This window comes from Solanum dulcamara, chromosome 4, assembly GCF_947179165.1.
Source record: "Solanum dulcamara chromosome 4, daSolDulc1.2, whole genome shotgun sequence".
NCBI lineage: Eukaryota > Viridiplantae > Streptophyta > Magnoliopsida > Solanales > Solanaceae > Solanum > Solanum dulcamara.
The window spans coordinates 16,309,604-16,328,908 of NC_077240.1; the positions used below are offsets into that span (position 1 = coordinate 16,309,604).

At 34.0% G+C, this 19,305-nt stretch overlaps 3 protein-coding genes across 4 annotated transcripts; 1 reads left to right on the forward strand and 2 right to left on the reverse strand.

The window, feature by feature from the left end:
• Positions 1 to 66: 66 nt before the first annotated feature.
• LOC129886629 (uncharacterized) lies at positions 67 to 8,296 on the forward strand. 2 transcript variants are annotated; one of them, XM_055961399.1, is made up of 16 exons: positions 67 to 253; positions 359 to 449; positions 955 to 1,129; positions 1,200 to 1,305; positions 1,536 to 1,618; positions 2,276 to 2,302; positions 2,428 to 2,594; positions 2,724 to 2,834; positions 3,741 to 3,821; positions 3,937 to 4,001; positions 4,791 to 4,847; positions 5,508 to 5,579; positions 5,679 to 5,927; positions 6,665 to 6,780; positions 7,478 to 7,573; positions 7,688 to 8,296. In XM_055961399.1, exons 1-16 carry the CDS (start codon positions 203 to 205, stop codon positions 7,836 to 7,838), a joined length of 1,698 nt encoding a protein of 565 aa, XP_055817374.1. In that variant the 5' UTR covers positions 67 to 202; the 3' UTR covers positions 7,839 to 8,296. The 2 variants fall into 2 exon arrangements, with proteins under 2 accessions (XP_055817374.1, XP_055817376.1); XM_055961401.1 differs by lacking the exon at positions 2,276 to 2,302.
• A 15-nt stretch (positions 8,297 to 8,311) lies between these two features.
• On the reverse strand, positions 8,312 to 10,803 carry LOC129886630 (protein CCC1-like). The gene is made up of 3 exons (XM_055961402.1): positions 10,411 to 10,803; positions 9,414 to 9,625; positions 8,312 to 8,949 (listed from the first exon to the last, which is right to left on the reverse strand). Exons 1-3 carry the CDS (start codon positions 10,592 to 10,594, stop codon positions 8,566 to 8,568), a joined length of 780 nt encoding a protein of 259 aa, XP_055817377.1. The 5' UTR covers positions 10,595 to 10,803; the 3' UTR covers positions 8,312 to 8,565.
• Positions 10,804 to 13,137: 2,334 nt separating this feature from the next.
• Positions 13,138 to 16,663, reverse strand: LOC129886631 (UDP-galactose/UDP-glucose transporter 4-like). Its single transcript, XM_055961403.1, has 7 exons — positions 16,167 to 16,663; positions 15,196 to 15,224; positions 14,889 to 15,093; positions 14,247 to 14,489; positions 14,027 to 14,128; positions 13,846 to 13,953; positions 13,138 to 13,711 (listed from the first exon to the last, which is right to left on the reverse strand). The coding sequence occupies exons 1-7, from the start codon at positions 16,290 to 16,292 to the stop codon at positions 13,466 to 13,468; spliced, it is 1,059 nt and encodes a 352-aa protein (XP_055817378.1). The 5' UTR covers positions 16,293 to 16,663; the 3' UTR covers positions 13,138 to 13,465.
• Between the last annotated feature and the right edge of the window lie 2,642 nt (positions 16,664 to 19,305).

Genomic DNA, 19,305 nt, shown 5'->3' on the forward strand with positions numbered 1-19,305 from the left:
TACAAAAAAATAGTACCTAATTGATTCATTCAATTTAATTATAAGGCTCTCAAGTAAGTTTTGGAAATAACAATGGGTGCATTATTAACTTGGAAAAAGTTCAGGGTAGATTACTTCACCTAATTTCTTTATCAAGGCCCTTTACACGACAATTTTGTCTCCTTCGAAGAGCGACACAGAAGCTTGAACAGTGTTTTCGGCAATGGCGACTCCTGAAGAAACTAAGCTTGACCAGTTTCTTCAATGGCTAGAGGTCTCAAAATTGGTTCTTGGAAATTTATATTTATACCCCTAAGCATAATTTTGCATAAATGATAATGGGTCACTCTCTATTCACTAACTTGGACTTCAAATTCAGTTGAACAGAGCAGAACTACGTGGTTGTAGAATCAAATACAGTGATTCCAGTAAAGGGTTTGGAATTTTCTCATCTAATCATGCATCTGATGGTAAAGTTTTTATTTTTTTCGTATTTATTTTCTTGCACGAGCTGTTTAATTTTTGCAGCATTTCTTGGTTTAAAGGTTATTTGGTTGGTAAGTAAATGTGGAATTGTAGATAGGAAAGCAAGTTCATATTAATAGATAGCTCTTTTATTTATCTTGGTTTCAATTGTACATTTGTTTCTTTGTGAAAGTTATGCTTTTTTCCTGTTGGGTCTTCAGGGTGAAGAGGAGAGAGATAATGCTTTATTGCAACTCTGGAGTTTGAGTATCAAAATTATCGATGTTCTATAAATTTCTGTGATTTTTACTTGAGCCTGTAAATGTTTTGATTGATTAAAATGACTCTTCTAGCAACATTATTGTCCAATACTGTGTCGTGGGGTGTTTTCCGTTTGAATTGTAGTAATGTTCTTTGGTTCTCGATGAAAACTTTAACTATATGGGAATAAGATGGAAAATGCTCTCAATCGTGCATATACTTATTTTGCGCGGTGTCAAATTGTATCAGGGATACTACTGGTGGTTCCATTAGATTTGGCTATAACTCCAATGAGGGTACTTCAGGATTCTCTTCTTGGACCTGAATGTAGGGCTATGTTCGAGGAAGGGGAAGTAGATGACAGACTCTTGATTACCTTATTTCTAACCGTGGAACACCTACGAGAAAACTCTTCATGGAAGCCGTAAGTATTAAATTAATCAGGGTTCATTTCTAAATAGAAAATTAAGGCAATAATTGCTAGAAGACAACAGGTACTTTGATATGCTTCCAACCACATTTGGAAATCCACTTTGGTTTTCTGATGACGAGCTTTTAGAGCTTAAAGGAACCACATTGTATCGGGCTACTCAGTTGCAGGTATCGTTTTTTAATATATAGTAGCATACTTTTAATTAGGTCTTTCTCTTTGGTGATACATAAATCCCTGGTACCTGCCACTATGCCATTGTGAGCTTAATAAAATGAATTGGCGACATTCTTTTCCTCTTGGATTTGGATAGCTAATTGGTTTACTACTTTAGCATGAATGTTAATTGTTCTTCACATTCACTATCAAGCACATGACCTAAGGCAGGTTTCTGTTGCAGAAAAAAACATTGCAGTCTTTATTTGATGAAAAGGTGAAGAGGTTGGCTGAGAAGCTTTTAACTCTCGATGGACATCCGGAAAGGTATGTGCAATATCAATCTTTTATAACTAGTGTTGAGTGTACAATTCACCCTTGCCTGCACAATATCATACTGCTAAAAACAAAGTTATACACTGTAATCTTCATTTTTACAGTGGAGAATACATAGTGAATTACTTTGCTTAGATTTGGTGCAAGGGATGTTACATAATGTGCTAACCACTTTTTACCTATGCATACAAGGAAACTTGGTAGCCTCAGTTTCATTGTTGTCACTAATAAAACTTTTTTGGTTTTTTGCTTTTTGCTTTTACTTTGAATCATAATCATATTTGTGGTTAATGTACCTTCAGGTGGAAAATGACATAATCCATACTTCCATGCCTTCATGGTTGGTCTCTATGCTGAGTTCACGACTGATGGATTGATGGTTTATTGAACAATTAATGCTAGATAAAAAGCTATATGCTGTACTCACCAGTGTGTAATGGAGAATGCATATTATATTAGCACACAGTATACTTAGATTCAGTGCAAACAGTGTTACATAATAATCTTTTTTGGCACTTTCACCTTTTTGAAGTTGAACGGCTCGCGAGCCCAGTGTGTTGGTCTTGTGGTTTTTATGATGTGTTGGACTTTAAAAGTGCATCGGTTATTTAGAAATCTTATTCTGAACTTGTTGCTTTTTTTTGGCAGAGATGTAAAATTCGAAGACTTCCTTTGGTATGCATCTTTCTAGGAGCTAGACAATCTTTCTCTTCCTAAACAATGGCTCTCATCTTCACAGTTCAATATTATATTAATTTTATGTAAGCTACTGACACGTTTTAATCTCGTGGATATCATAGGGCAAACTCCATATTTTGGAGTCGAGCACTAAATATCCCTTTTCCGCGCTGCTATGTATTTCCTATGGATTCAGAAGGACAAGATAGTGCCATTTCTGGCAAAATCGTCAATTCTGCAACACAAACTAATGGTGGCGGCAGTTTATCTAATAGAGAGTCTGCAAAAGGTGAGAACAATGTTCATTGCCTTTATTATGTTTCTTCCTACAATGTCCCATCTCCAATTAAGGAACCTTATTCTTTCTTGGTAGAATGAGATATAGTTCTGTCTGTAATTTAAATACCTATGATTTCAGTACCGGAATATGATTCACTTCAAGATAAAGTTGCTTCTACTGCTTCCATTTCACAAGGAGAGATAGTTTGGGTGGAAGGTCTGGTCCCAGGCATCGATTTTTGCAACCATGGTAATTAGCAGTCCTTTGGTACCCCACCTATTCCTGGATTAGTTCACTGATATTCTGCTCTGCAGTTCTTTATTTTAACTATTTAATAATTTCTGTCTGATTAGTATGATGGAGCCTGAATGCGAATATGCAGAACGACCTAAAAGACGTCTTCCAACTTGCTTCTTCCCTGATATCTGTAATTTTTAGAGGCTGTTTGTTTCGCTTGTTTCCTTTCTTCGTTGGCTTCAACTATTTCAAATGTCTTAGATACATGTATAATGCTATGTTGTATCTCAAGGACCATAGTACAAAGTTATTCTAAGCATTTTCTTCAATTAGGAGAAAGTATCACAATATTGACTCCAATTGCAAGACTTGTGCAGCTGTTGTTTACTTTCATACTGTGTGGTTTCTGTTGAACTAACCTTCCTTCTGCTGCAAACTCCTTTCCAAGAATTTATGATTTTGGTTTTATTATGATAGATTTAGCTTCTTTTTTGAGGTACCTCTGTTATCTCCAGAAAGCTGTTGTTTAAAGTAAGTATCAATTTATGCTTACTACAATCAGGCACACTCAATCAAGTTTTTGCTTGGATCTATACTTCTTGTATTTTTTTTTCTTCACTACTTGTTGTAAAGAGTGGTTGAATAATATGAAGAGTGGATATATTGGTAGAGCTATTTCAGCTTCATTTTCATGGCAAATTTTCCCGTGCATCAATTTATTTCTAGCTTTCTTGATGGTGTTCTCGGCCTTCTAAAAGCTTCATCATTTACTTTCAATTACTGGACCAATTTGGAGAGAACTAGATAGTGTGAATTCATATGCCAACCCCAATAGCTTGGAATTGAGGTGTAATTGTTGTTGGATCACAACGAGTCTCATGTTTATCTATTTCCTTTTCTGCTAAAATTGCTCCATAGATTTCAAAGCTGCAGCAACATGGGAAGTTGATGGAACAGGAGCGACAACTGGAGTTACTTTCTCCATGTACCTTCTTTCTGGTAGAATTCTTAACTAATTTATTATATTTTTCTTAGTATATGCTATTTTTTCCAGTCCATACCATACACTCTTTGCTAGTTAGCCAACTAACTTGTGTGTTTCCTGATTAAAAAGCTGGAGAAAATCCTTCCATGATTGAGAAAGAGATATCAATTAGCTATGGTAACAAGGGAAATGAGGTACATTCACCTGTTATGTGAGATTTCATACACCAAATTTAGCGTCTGAAACTTTGCGTTGCTTAATTTTGCTGATAATGTGGCCTTCTCCATTGATGAGTTAGCTGGTAGCTTTTAGTATGTTTACCACTGTTCATCACACTTATTATTAAAGAGGATCCTGCTGAGAGAGAAAGGTGTATCCATAATGGTGGCTGAACTGCTACATTAATGAACCCTTTCCTGTGATGTCTATCTGGCTTTGGTGTAATGACTAGAAAATAATGCAGCTTTTAGTCGTATTGCCATTTTCTGGATCATAAAGCAGTAGAAAAGCATTTTTAGATCTTTGTTTTGACTCGGCTGTTTGGTAGACTACAGTGTTAAATCCTTACTTGAAAATGGAAAAGAATGACTCTTCTTGGCAGAGAAAGGTTTTGGGTGGGTGGGGGTGGGTTACAAGCAGCATCTTAATCTCCTATGTTGTTGAAAATGATTGTCATCTTGCAGCAGAATAATGGATCTCTGATATCTTTTTCTTTTTAATTTTACATGCAAGGTTCTCAGATTATGAGATCAATGTTTTTTTTTATGGAGTGTACTATTGCTAATGTAGTTGTTATCAGCTGATATCCTGCCTGATTGCGTAGTAACTTCATTAAACTAACTTTATGAATCATAAGCTTTATGATTTTGCATTAGGATTTTGAAACTTCCTAAGCAAAGTCAACCTGTCCTTTATGTTTCCCTCCTATTATTCTTTTAATGTTTCATGCTAAGTTGCTAACGTAGGTGGTTATCTTGTGACAGGAACTGCTGTACCTGTATGGATTCGTCATTAATGATAATCCTGAAGACTATCTCATGGTAATCTATCTAAATGAATATTTGGTATTATGAATCATTACTGGTTGCAATGCTTGCTTGATCTCGTCTTTGTCCATGTTATAACATGGCCCATGTTTGCCTTCTGGGTCAACCTCTTCGCATCGGGCTTGCCTAGTGTGGGTTACCTCGCATGTGTGGTTTTTGCGAGCTATTGCATAGGAGCAGGGGTTTTACCTTGTGTGCACCCAAAGGGTAGCGGATGCGGGTTTCCCTTGTCATCATAAAAAAAACAAAACATGGCCCATGTTAAGAAGTAGAGGTCTGTGTCAACTAAATTGCTGTATTCAAGGTCTTAATTAAACTTTTGGGTTTCACGTAACATATTGGATGTGTTGCTGGCATTCTTCAACAACATATCAAGCTAGGGCCTTTGTTTGGTATGCTGTCCAGTCCTTGTTTAATTTCAAGCCTCATAGCGACAACTGAATGTGCTTCATCAAGTCACTTTGAGTGAAACCTCATGGAGCACTGGGCATTAAGAGGTCCATATGGATCAGAATCAAGTGCCAAAGGTTCTTAGTAAAGACCTTGAACTACTTCATCCTCTTCAATTTGTTTGGATGCTTACCTTCGTTAACTGGTCAAATAACAGATAGAATAGTCTGGATTAAACATACACAATTGGAAAACAAATTTCAGGTTCATTATCCTGTGGAAGCTATTCAAAACGTTGATTTCTCAGAGTCCAAAGCTCAACTTCTTGAAGCACAGGTCAGCAGGCTTTCTCTTACAAATAATCTCATAGAACTCTAAACAGAAGTCAGGCTTGGTGCCTTCTGTGTGCAGTGATAAGCTCATCTCTGTCTGCAGAAAGCTGAATTGAGATGTCTCTTACCAAGAAGTTTGCTAAATCGTGGATCTTTCCCTCCATCCAACTCATCTGTGGAAGACAAAGATAAATCCGTCAGTAGTCAAGTTTGCAATTATAGTTGGAGTGGTCAGCGAAAGACGCCCTCTTACTTGCATAAGCTAGTTTTTCCTGCAGACTTTTTGAATGCATTGAGAACATTAGCAATGAAAGAAAATGAGCTTTATCGTGTTTCTTCCCTACTTGAGGAGGTTAGATCCATCTTCCGCAACATCTCTTGATCTTTTTTCATTTATTTTTTTTGAATTGGAAAAGAATGGATAAAAACTGAAATCCCCAAATATGCTTCTGGTTAATAGTTCCTACAACTCCAGTTTCAGTTCTGTGAATACCTGGTCGCGCGAATTTCATGAATCTCTTATGTTAATTAGATTTTTTCTTTTGACTTCTGCTACGATGTAGTTTCATTTGCTCCATTGTTGGGAACTAGACGTCATCTAAATGCTAAAATAAGCATGTGTAATGGATATGAACTGGGTGAAATTAGCAAGCTCTCTGCAAAATGCTCTTTCTGAATTTAAATATAACTGCTTATGGAGTAATCTAGAGACATGTTAAAGGATGTGTAAAACTTTTACTATTAATGAACTAAAAGATCCCATGGAATTTAAACTGATGAATTTACCAAGAAGTATTAAACTCTGGTATTTTCTGGTGTCCCTTTGGGAGCCATCTGAGAAACCAAGGTGCGAACACTTCCATGTCTTCTAATTAGATTAAAAAGAGTACAGATGCTTCATTAGTACTCCTTGTGAAGGTGTTTGATAGAGCACATATAGGAAGATGTTATTCTTTATGGAACAGACTAAATATGGAAGTGTGAGACATAAAATGGTAGAGGTTTTTTTTGTCTTATTAATCTTTTTAACCGCTTAAGCAAGAAAAAGCCATTTTATACAGATCACTAATTCTTTTATATTTCTCAAAGCTTGTTGGATCTGGAGGAGAAAGGCAGCCAACTGACACAGAAGTTCAAGCAGCAATATGGGAGGCTTGTGGAGATTCTGGAGCTTTACAACTTCTTGTTGATCTGCTTAACATGAAGTAACCTTCTTCCTAGTACTATCATATGCTGCCATTGGTAGTGTAGCACCAAAGTTATTACAGAGTGGACATTCATCTTTAGATCCAAAATATGCTTATTTAGCCCCTGGCCCACCTCTCAAACCCTAAAGAAATGACAGATCAACTTGAATCAAAGAGTCGGACAAAAACAGATTATGGTTTATCCTCTATACCATCCTTCTTCCTGAATTTTCATGAAACGTCAGGAAGAGCATCTCAATACTCCCTGTAGCCAAAAAGTTGAAATTGCTTGTATCTATTTACACTTCCTACATTTCTTGCTGCTTCATATTTTTCTGCACAATACAATGGGAAAATGAGTTGGTTGAGGTTTGTTGGTTAGGAATACAGTTCCACACAGACAAACTAACCAGCATCTGTAACACAATGGCAGTGATCATTAGAACAGAATGTTCACTTTGATCATTCTCGATTTGCATCGAGAAATCTATGTAGAAAAAACAGAATCTTCGTGAAAAGGCTGTTGCTGTGTTTTAGGAACAGTCTACTCCGTCTTGATCCAATTCTGTAAATTCATCAAATTTGGTGGGGAAATGAGCCCAATTGAAAGACTTTTTATAGATTCTTTGTGCTACTCGTATCTCTCGACAGTTGACAACATATTTTTTTTTCTTCACTTGCTTACTCACTCTCCAAACTTTGTTTTCTGTTGAAGGATGTTGGATCTGGAAGAAGGTTCAGGAACAGAGGATAATGACACTGAATTACTTGAGAAAGCCTGCACCGTGGAAACCCCAGAAGATTGTGGAGTGTATGATCGAAAACTACAAACTTATACCTTTAAGAGAAGTTTTTATTACTTGGCTTACCAACATGAAATTAGCATGCGAATTTAACTTTGTTAAAACTTATTTTATTGCTGCAGATCCAGGACCAGTGACATTGCCCAGAATCATTTGCTGAGCAGAAATAAGCAATCTAGCATAATATACCGGCGGGGGCAGAAACAACTAACTCGTCTCTTCCTGAAGGAAGCAGAGCACGCATTACAATTAGCATTGACCGAGGAACTCTAGATAATTCTAACCCGAGATTTTACATTGTGCAAGATAGCCTGATTAGGAAAAGACAAGAGAGCCTGCATTTCAGGTAGCATTTTCTGACGGAATCTTAGATGTATACCCAAGATTTTGATAATTATCTTGCTTGTAGAGTTAAGCCTTGACAGATAGAGTTATGTTGTACTTGTGCTGGTGAGAGCGAATTGGTTCTAGTTAGATATTATTGGTTTTTTCTGAGTCTTCAATTAGGAAAGAACAGTACTAAGTTTATAAATATCAAATCAACCAAATAATTACAGAATGAGGGAAATTTTCTTCATATTGAAGTCGAGATTCTTGTTAGCAACTTGTTGATATCTCGAAGAAATTATCAGTATATTTTCCTGATATATTTTATTATAGATGGGTCAATTCCTTCAAACAAGTGTTGAAATAGACTCTTGGGTAGAAATGAATTTCTTCTATTTAGATTTTGTAGTCTTTGCAGGTTTGAATTTTGTTGTCATGTCATTTATTTCCTAATCCCAATTACGTTAGAACCTTTACCATAACAGTACATTAGTCAGACAAAAAAAAGTCACTCACTACATAAAGTTAGGACAGTAATATCTCAAGATGATTTAGAACATGATTTTGTCGTCAACAAAATTGTTAAAAACTAGGAAATCACCAAGGGCTCGCCCGTTCCGTGACCCATAGCAGCAAAACCAGTTTTGAAACATAATAGTGACAAGTGGAGTGATCACTCTTCCAAGCCAGCAACATTTCTGAGTGTCCAGCCAATACCATATGCAGCAGCCCCAGCAATGAGTCCATTGAAAAGTGTGATGCTTGCAGAAAGAGCATAATTCTGACCAGCAATCTTGGCCTTAGCTATCCCCAGCAGTGCAAGGGCAACTGCAGAGAACACACAGGCACCTATGAACTTGTGCCTGTCATTGTTTGTGAACGGGATGAGCACGATGAATGCCAGAAGCGGGGCACAACCGAACACAATGAAGGCAGTAAATGTGATTAGCCCATTCTTCCATGGCTTGTCAGCTTGATCTGGTGGCAATAATCCTTTCTCTATCGCCATCTTCTCCTCTACCATGATGTCCCTATACTTGCCAAATATGTTCACGACCTTGCACCAACAGTAGAGATTGTTAACCATGGACAACTATATCACAGAAGCACTAGAGTACTTATCTTTTTTCTAACTTATGGTTCATTTAACATTCAGAAACATGAGGTTAACTGAAGCAAAAACTAGAGCATTTTTTAACATTCAACTAGCAAGGTACCTCAAAGTTAAAAATTGAACACTACAAGCATCTCATATCCACACCTTCTAAGAAAAGAAGGGATGAAAACGCACGGCACACATTTGAAGTTGTATTCTTAATCAATAAATTAAACCACTAAGTGATCACTTTCATAGCTAACAGCTAGCTAGAGTCCTAACGTGTTTATCATCGTATTTGAACCATAAAGAAACACTCCTGCAGGGGATCAGTGGCGTCTACGGATAAAAAGAAGATGCAGCTAGAACTTCAAACTAAAAAAAAAAAAAAAACAGAGGATCATTCAATTCAAGTAGAAGCATACTGTAGTAGCATCAGTATCATTCATTCCAAGTTCCTGATAATGTCGAAGTAATTCCTGCTTCTGAGGCCTGTGTTGGTTAATGACATCCCACTCGGTCACTTTCTTCTCCTTGGCTGCCACATCCTTCTCTGTGCTGCTTGACACATAATCCCCAAACCCCATAGATATTCCATCAGCAACTAAATTAGCAAAACCTAACACCAAAACATCAACTGCAAACAAAAATGTACACAGTAAGCTGCAATATTCTCCAATCTACATAAACAAAGACATGGATAAACTCTAGGCATAATACATAAACGTGGCAATTGGCCTTAGCTGGCATCTAAGGCCTCCAATTTTGGGCGTGCATACGCACTATGTAAGAAAGTCAAAGAAAGCCAAAAAAGGAGGCACCGTCCAAGAATTTCTTTATGCGTTTTTGTTTCCTATAAATAGAGGCTTTTTGACTCATTTAGATCATCTCAAAAATAATACAATAAAAAAGATTAAGAACACAAAGAGAGTTATACACCAAGATAAATATTGTAGTCTTGAGTGTCACTAAAGTGTCCTCTTAGTGAGTTGTCTCTTTTACAAGTTGTGCACGTTTGTGAGACCTTAGTCGGGATGCATAGGTGAGTCAATCTCTCTTGTCCAATTTATTTTCATTATTTATTATGATATCAAACTTAGTTGTAGTGCTTCCTCCCAACACACTAAATACTAAGTAGGCATCCTACATGATGTAATACAACTCAGTTTGAGTGTATCTCGTGTAAATTGCCACATAGGACATCACGTAGGCATACAAGTTAAATGGACGTGTTTATGTATTAAACTCTACCAGTTCACCTTTAAGTTCTTATCCATGACCCCCATTTTTTATACATAAATTTATGCTTCACATCAAAATTAATTTGTTCAGATAAACCCGATACCACATGTTGTGAACATCCTTTGTCGAAAAATAGTATATATATCAAAATCATATAGATGGAAATGATTTAATGGGTACCAGAGGAAAGATGACCAGCAGAGATTGAAGAAATGAGGGAGAAAGAAGTGACAATGGCATCAAGGCCTGCATATACAATGCTCTTCACTACTTCTCCTTTCCATGGCTCTTTGGGTCTTCCTTTCTCCAATTCTCCATCTATTGATCTCAGTAATGGAGCACTGTTGCTGTTGGTTTCCGCCATTTTCTCTCAACAATTCACTTCTCTCTGTTTTCCTCACAACTCGATCGAGTTATTTTAATGCAATTGAAATGTACACGTGTTTAGCTCTTATTTAGTGTTGTGAAGAATTTGTCATCAATGAATGTTTCTTCTTCCGTCACGTGTCCATACAACTTTTTAGCATCTCATAAACGGCGTGCGGCCGCCACAATACCCTTCATGTGGGCTACTTTTATTTAACAACACCCCATTTTAGGCCTCATCTGTTTTTATAAATATCAACATGTATGAATATATTTGATATTTGATATCGTGAATCAAAATATATATATATATATATATATATATATATTAAAAATTAATGGTTAATGTAAATTGGGAGTGGTATTGGCTAAAAGCTATTGTTTGCAAGTAGAAGTTAGTGGTAATGATAGAAAGAAATAGTGATTAATAATAATTATGGATAGTGATGGTTGGTGATGGACTACAATATTAGTTATTGATGAATAATAATGGTGATTGTCGACATATATAGTAATGGTTAATGATGGTAATTGTTAGTAGTGATAATGATGGTTGGTGATAATGATTGTAAATAGTGGCTAATAGTAATGACATGGCGGTGGTGAGCGGTATGCACGACGACAGCAATGACGTCAATTAATGGTTAAAGTGTTGGAAAATAGCACACAACGAAAGCATTTCAGAATTTTACTGCTTACATGAATTATAGACAATAATTACAAATACGTATTGCATACAAAGTATGCTAAAAATTAACTCAAGGAATACCTCTTGAAGCTTGAACAAATATCTTGAAGCAAGTCAGACTCCAATTCTAGGGTCTTCTACAGTGATTCCAAATTAATTAATAACTAAACTCTCTCAATACTTGGGTGTGCAAGTATCGTATAGAAAACTAATTGTCTTTCTAGGTTAGAAGAATCTCTATTTATAGAGATTCTTTCCCAGTCCAAAAGGGAGAAGAAAACTAGGTTTTTCTCTAAACAAATAGAAAAACCACGTGCTTCCTTCCCTTTTCGCTTAGAAATAGAATTTTGAGTTCTAGTTAAATATGAGCACTGTACGGACCACAAAATTAATTACTGAAACTTCTTATTATGAAAATAATTCCAAAAAACTAATTTGAATTATTCTTACCATAGTAAATTACAAATCATTTCACTAGAAATTCGTAATTGCACTCCTCTATTTATATTTCAAAATTTCCCATTAAACACTTATGTAATTTCCTATGTTAAGATTATAGATACTAATCAATAAATTAAATTACTGACAAATTTAATTCAATGGTTAATTTTTTTTAGAGCAATACTTAACTTATTTCATGCGTCAGATTCATAAATCTACCGGCTGGGTTTGCACATGAAAAATTATAAGCTTCTCATAAAAAAGTGTATCATCAATCGCTATATTGAAATATGGATTCCATCAACTAACTAATTATTTCACCAATATATATTATTATCATCCAATCTACCAGGCATATTGACTCATCTCAGAACCTCACATTTTAATTTTTTAAAACGATAATTAATATATACAGATCATAATCGTTATATAAAGATTGAGAATATAAGTACATTTAATAGTTTAGAGAATATATTTTTTATCAGTCTGTCTAAAACATCTATCTCTATTCGGTCTCATTCAATACATACAAAATCCACTAGCTCGAGAAGTTAGAACTATGTCATTCTCATAATCAAGATAAATTACATTTAATCTCGTGCTACAATCTTTCTGATGGTTTGTCCAAATCTTCATCTACAATTGTGAACTATAACTTTTAACTTATAAGAACCGATGATTTAAAAAATCATCTGTGTATAAGCTCAAACTTTATACACCAAATCATCTACTATATAAGTTGAGGACACATATATGACAAAATGATCTATTTAATGTAATACTTTATTAAATTGAATAAATAATACTATATCTAAAGGCATGGTTAATAGTATATTCTAACACAAAGTAAATAAAGTCATGATAAACTGATGGTATTTTTATATTTATTTTTAATAGACATTTGAATGATATTAAAATTTTGCTATAGATCTTAATTATTTAATCTAACTTATTAAATAATTATAAAATAATAATAAATGCACTTAACGTTAAAATTTGAATGATTAAGATTCAAATCTAAAAACAACCAGAATTAATTACCAACTAAAACTGTTCTTATGTGCAAACAAATAAGGTATAAGCTCCGAATTAAAACTCATAAGCTTTCGATCTACAATGGTGGGTTATCTTCTTAGGGAGGAAAGGGGAGATTAGTAAACTTTGTCTCTACTAAGATTTAAACTCAAATCTCTGAAATATTCACTCACTTCATTTTGGCCGCTAGATCACACCCTGGATGTTATCCAGGCTCGACTTAAATCTTAAACAAGTTAAAGAGGCTAACCAACTGTCTGACCAAAACTTAGCCTTCCTCTAGTGTGAGAGAGGTTACCAACTTCATCGCTTGATCCTGAAAGTAAACATTTCTAAGTTTTGGCCAAAACAAAAAAAGGGGACAAGAAAAAGAATAATTGCTTTAGAAGTTGTACATTGTTGTTGTCCACTTGTACCTTGAACTTTCCACTATAATAATATAAGTTTCATATAGAAGGATCATTAGTAACATTTATTGTTACTGTCCCTAAGGAGAGATCCCCAACCTATATAACTTCATATTCATCATCTAAAGATGGGCTAAATACCCTCAAGAGATATAAATTACTTCTGACAAATGTTTACCACCTTAGATGAATTGCAATAAAGTATATATTCTTTTTTTAAAAAGAGCATAGCATTTTGTTGCCATATTACAACTATAAGCTAATAAAAATTGAAATAATAGACTCTCTACTTTTTGTTTTAGACCAAAGGTCTCTTCTCTTCTTCCTCTTCAGTGCCTATTTGAAATCTGTTATCTTCATTCTCGCGTGTTTTTTCAGTTTGTTGAAGAGGGATAATTTTCTGCGGGGGCTTGTTTTCAGGCAACATCTTCATTATGATACACATAGACATCAACAGCAATCCGGTACCATGTTGTTCGGTCAAAGGCTTTGTGAATATCATGTATGAAAGCAATAATGTTACAGCCTTCCTTGCAGTTGTAATCTGATAATGTCAATGCAGTTAAGGATTGTACAAATTCAAGTAAATTGCGAGTTCAAGTAGGAGATGTACACACAGGGTCATAATGAGATAATCAAACAAATTCGTTAAAAGGAGAAGTCTAAATAGAAACAAACCATTGTAGTAGTGGCAGCACCAAATATTGCTACGAGGGAAAGGACAGACACTTGCCCCACGAAAGTAGCACAGGCTTCAAACACCAAGACTCCGTAAACATAGGGATGCTGCAGGAGATAAAGAAACAAGGTAAGCAGGAAACAAGGTTCAAACAAGATGCATGTTTCTGGTGATGATTACCTGAGCACATGCAGGCCATGCTATCCTTAGTTCTCCTGTTACAATCATAGCCACGAACAAGATAGGAAAGCCGACAATTGTTGAGCAGTAGAGCATCTCCATCTGTAAAGTTAAAGGTTAAACAAACAATATTAAAGGTGTGAACTGGTCATGAGTTTGTCATGAGCGATTATTCTCGTGATTAAGCATCATATTTAATGCAAAAGAACATGAAATAAACCTGTGATGTGTTAGGATTCGACTTGAAGATGGCCTCTTGATAATTCCCCACAAAGGAATCCATAATCAAAGCACCAGATATCATTAGCACACCGATCAAGCTGAAATTTGGCGAGGTTTGTGCATCAGCCAAGGTGAAAAGAATCAGCCCTGCTACCAAGAGTACTGCCGCTATATATTCATGGGGTGGATATTTTCGTCGCAGACCGGGCACGAAAGCCCCCATTACCATGACGGGCAAAACCTGAAATATTTGTAAATTGGAACATGAAGCTTGTAAAGTACAACAGACTAATAAACTTCTATTCCACTAATCAATGACACAGTTGTTATTCCACATTTATTATTTGTTACCAAAATTATCATTTATCCTATTCTGTCATGAACTATAAAGAATAAAAAGTTACAACTCTTATTGCAAAAATCTCATGTTAAAGGAAAGCCAGTTGTCAAGGTGCGCCAAAAAGGCACTTGGTTAACGGAAATATCATAGTTGTTTATTTTTTTCCCTTATTGTTCTTATTGATAAGTCAAGCAGAAGAAACATCTTAAAAGTCCTTCGAGATCTATCATAAAATTGGTCTACCAAATTTATTAAAGACGGAGAACGCTGGTTGGTAGAGGAGTTGACTTAGCTATTCACCTTGGCAGATTTGAACATGATTTGTGCTGGATAGTTGAGGAAAGCCAATGACCCTTTAGTTAACCCATGTGAGCCCATGAGAACGGTAGAGAGCTTAACATAATCCTTCCATGGGTTCACCATTTGCTTTGGAGTAAAACCATTGAGGAAATGAATAAGAGCCACATAAACCAATCCTTGAACAAAGGTAAAGTACCATCCATAGCTGCATTTAGTCAAATACCCACCACATAACCAAATTAATCTCTAAACACAGATCAAGCCAAATGTAATTAATGATGATCCTAAAAGGGACATGTCAAATTACCTGAATTGAAGCCTATTATACACATATTCCTGTAATTGAACATAAAAGTTAAGGTGACAATCAGACATATTCATAACATGCTCATCATGAAAGATATAGAACATGCTTTGTAACTCAACTGCGAAAGAGAAATACTTCGGTATATATAACTTATAAGCTAAGAAAAACTGTAGTTATGTTCTAGCAGGCACTCGCCCCTCAACATATGAAAGCATTTACGCAAATTCTAAATCATGACATTGTAAAAGCTAAAATCAGCTTCACCTTTACAAAGGAAAAATACTCAATTGCACTAGAAAAATCCAATATAATGTCAATTGATACCAGGAATAACATGGAGCCAGAAAAAACTGCAATAAACATCTAGCTACACTTGCGTAACAAGGAAAAAAGCAAGGGCTCTTGAAGTGAAAACACAGGCAAAAGCTGGAAAACATCAATTTCTTTATCTAACAGTAAACAGAATTACTTCTGCAAAATGGACCATAAAGGGGGTCCCAAGAAAAAAGATTCAACATTGTACAGACATTAGAAAACAACAATTATATAAATGAGTTATCATTAATGATAAAGATCTCCACATTATGTTACAAACTTGGTGCATTCAAGACTACATTGTCAGAGACAAATCCCTCATCAAAAATATAATACTAACAAAATTCAGAAATTTCCTCTTAACATAATCAACATGAAACCAAACCCATTTTCAGCCAAAAAAAAATTAAGCACAAGACATAGTACTAAACATGCAAAAAGGAAAAGAAATCAAAAACAACAACTCCCAACTACTTCTCTTTGAGAAAATTCTTGTTGACCCAAAAAAATCAAAACCCTTCCTTTTATGACGATTTCTCAGTGACCAAACACCAATAAAAAAAGGGCAATTCAATTTAATTCCTTTATGGCAATTCTTGGTGGCCAAACACCAGACAAGAAAAGTGCAGAAAAAAATACAGATTCATAAAACTTGCCTCACAGACGCCATTAACGAGATACCCAAAGAAGAACCCAGAAGAGCACAAAAGGAACTGTTGCCATCTGGGTCGGGTCGAAAGAGAAATACCAAAGAGAAACAGAGCTTGTTCATCATTCTTCATCTTTAATTCTTTTTTCTTTTTCTTCTTCCCCTTTTCTGCAAACAATTTGTTTTCTTTTATTTAAAAAGGGCGGCCTCAAAAAGTGTTCTTGAACTTAGTAATAAATCAACTTAGCTGATTCAAAGCTTGCATGTTGACTTTGGGTACAGAAAAAACAGACAAATTTTAAGAATTTAAGGAAAACGTATCGGTTCCATTACGTTAACAAAACAAGAATTAATCATAGACACACATGTGGGCTTCAATAAAAAATCAAGAAAATGTGAAGCTTTGAAGAAAACAGAGAAGAGAAGAGGAGAGTGGGCGTGGGGGTGGGGGTGGGGTGAGGGAGACTTGGGAGTCTACACAGTTTTGAGGTGACAGAGTATAAGGAAAATAGAGAAGAAGAAGATTCTGTTAATCTTCAATGCGATTATATAGACCCTCTATTATTAAATTGTGCGACTAAATTGGTCCTTCCAATTTCTAAATTAAAAAATTGTCCGTCGTTTTTTTTAATTGTCACGTTGCCCTTTCCAATAATCAATTTAACTAATTTTTAAAATTAAATTAAATTATAAAAATTTTAAAATAAAAATTTTAATATCCAATTAAATTTTTTTTCATATCAATATGATAGAAAAAATATATTAAAATGTTAGTCAAATTTATATAGTTTGAACAAGTAAATAGGAATAAAAGGAGTATTTGACTATTCTCGTATGATTGTAAGTTTTTCTTTTTTTAAAAGGTAATATTTATCATAAAAATAATTTAGATACCATTTAATTTGCTTTACAAGACTAAAAATACATGTTTTTCTTAATTAAAGATTTAACGCGTTTTATTAAATATTTGAGGACCAAATAAACATTTATTTAATTGACAGTCCAAAAGTATAATTATACCTTCCCTTCTTGATTATTATAATTAAGTAAAGATTAATTAGTTTTCTATTAACTTCAATGTCAACATATCTAAGCACATTGAAACGTCAAAATGGAGGAAATTTTGTCTTTAGTCTTACTAACGTATATGAGAGTATCAATCAACGCCTTCATAAACTATGGAAAAAGAATAATCAAATAGTAGTTTAATCTTGTCTTCTGCCCCATGAACCAAGCAAAGTATATAGTAAATTATTTCTAAATTAGAAAGCAAAATAAATTAATTGTATCTCGTATCTCATGAACCAAGCAAAGCACAATACTTTTACCTTATTCCACTTAATATTAATTTTGTGAAGAACATGTCAGACAATCTTATATATTCATAATTTTCAGCACAACAATCGCTCTTGATCAATCTTATATATCCATAAAAATAAAGTATATATAAAATTGTTATATTATAAATGATTACGTTATACATAGAGATTATTACTTCATATGAATCAATTATTTATTCTACAAAATTTGAACTTAATTTAATCTTTATAGAATATGGGGTAATTTCAATAATGCATGGTATAAAGTTCCAAGCTTATATAAGATATAATTGTATATTGTTGTCAAGCATAATGAAAATACTTGAGTAACTCAAATGCAAATTAAGATCGAATAGTTAGTTTAATTAGCATAGTTAGTAGCAAATTATTAAGCTAGTTATTGCACTCTATTTGTTTTGCACTCAATGATTGAACGAGGATTAATGAATCATTGTATTGCAAATATAGAAATGTTTTCCTATAGAGGATATGTGACTGGTAGCTGTAATGCAAAAATAATTGGTGTAATTTAGTGCTTAAATTTATTTATATGTGACTGGTAGGAATTTGATGTAGTAGAGGACTGAAGGATTGATAATTAAACTAAAATTCTGGAAAGATGAACTTGTGATTTCTTTGAAAAGGTAAAATCAAGCCTAGGCAATAAAATGAGGTGATATTGAATAACAAAAAACGAATAAAATGTTGATTCCATATATTTATTTTAATATGGTATTTCAGACAAAAAAGTTAAATCTAGATTATAAAAAGATGTGATATTATGAATATTGAATTACAAGAAGAAAGACGAAATTTCTTTCAAAAGTGTGTCTCTTGTACTATATTTCTGCATCTTTATTTTAAGTTTTTAACATATATATGTATTGTTAGACATTGTTTACGTCTAACCATCCACCTTTTTAGATGAGTAGAATTGACCGACTCAAAATGAATTGAGTATATTCTCATGAATTAAGTTTATCACTTATAATATTGCGGATAAATTCGAAACTACTTGTCCTAGGACAATTATCACATAATATGTGCAATATTTAATTGGTAAACAATTATGCTCTTCGGAGCTCTAGTTTGTGTAATGAATTTTACTAAAGTTTTTAATATAATCATTACATATGCTTAGCCAAAAAAATAAAAATCATTTTCTTGAATGATTTGGTAAAATATCTCCATCAGATATTAGTGTTTAAATGGCTTATGATTTCACATCTTCCAATAAATTTAGTTATGATACGAGAGTGATAGAACTTAAAAATAAATTAATTTGTACTACCAACATACTCAAAGGCTTCTATTGGTCCACCTTTTTCTTGAGCCATAAGATCAAGACAAAACTTTTGATGCTCTTGCTTTGGACGGACTCATCAAACTTTACTCTAATTTCACGTAATCACAATCTCTAAGTTTCTGCTATTTATTTTGATAAACTTTTTTATTAACATTAATTTTATATTACTAGTTTTTTTTGTCAATTTTTTGAGAAGTCAAAACTCTATATTTTTTTTAAAAATATATATATAATATTTTAGAGAGTTTATGTATTTGATCAAGTTTTTTAAAAAAATAAATTTAAATAATAGCATAGGTTATTTTTCAAAAGTTAAAAAAATATTTTTTTCCTAAAAACTACGTTTTGTTGGTGTTTAATATTAAAATAAATATATGGCTGAGTCAACCTGCATAGAAAAGTCGAATATTAGCAGTGTAAATTATTGTTGAGCACTTGTAATTTTCCTAAGCCAATTACACTAAAAGATGTGAATCACATCATGTGATAACAGCACTAAACATGTGATTTTTTATTTTTAT

What these genes read in the sequence shown, in the direction of transcription:
- LOC129886629 (XM_055961399.1), top strand. Translation starts at nt 203, where the DNA reads ATGGCGACTCCTGAAGAAACTAAGCTTGACCAGTTTCTTCAATGGCTA. An exon ending in AGTTTCTTCAATGGCTAGAG is followed by an intron (nt 254 to 358) that starts GTCTCAAAATTG and finishes CTTCAAATTCAG; the next exon opens with TTGAACAGAGCAGAACTACG. An exon ending in ATCCTGAAGACTATCTCATG is followed by an intron (nt 4,848 to 5,507) that starts GTAATCTATCTA and finishes AACAAATTTCAG; the next exon opens with GTTCATTATCCTGTGGAAGC.
- LOC129886630 (XM_055961402.1), bottom strand. Translation starts at nt 10,594, where the DNA reads ATGGCGGAAACCAACAGCAACAGTGCTCCATTACTGAGATCAATAGAT. An exon ending in TGCTGGTCATCTTTCCTCTG is followed by an intron (nt 9,626 to 10,410) that starts GTACCCATTAAA and finishes TTTTGTTTGCAG; the next exon opens with TTGATGTTTTGGTGTTAGGT. An exon ending in ATGATACTGATGCTACTACA is followed by an intron (nt 8,950 to 9,413) that starts GTATGCTTCTAC and finishes TGTTGGTGCAAG; the next exon opens with GTCGTGAACATATTTGGCAA.
- LOC129886631 (XM_055961403.1), bottom strand. Translation starts at nt 16,292, where the DNA reads ATGAAGAATGATGAACAAGCTCTGTTTCTCTTTGGTATTTCTCTTTCG. An exon ending in TATAATAGGCTTCAATTCAG is followed by an intron (nt 15,094 to 15,195) that starts GTAATTTGACAT and finishes GACTAAATGCAG; the next exon opens with CTATGGATGGTACTTTACCT. An exon ending in TCATGTTCAAATCTGCCAAG is followed by an intron (nt 14,490 to 14,888) that starts GTGAATAGCTAA and finishes CAAATATTTCAG; the next exon opens with GTTTTGCCCGTCATGGTAAT.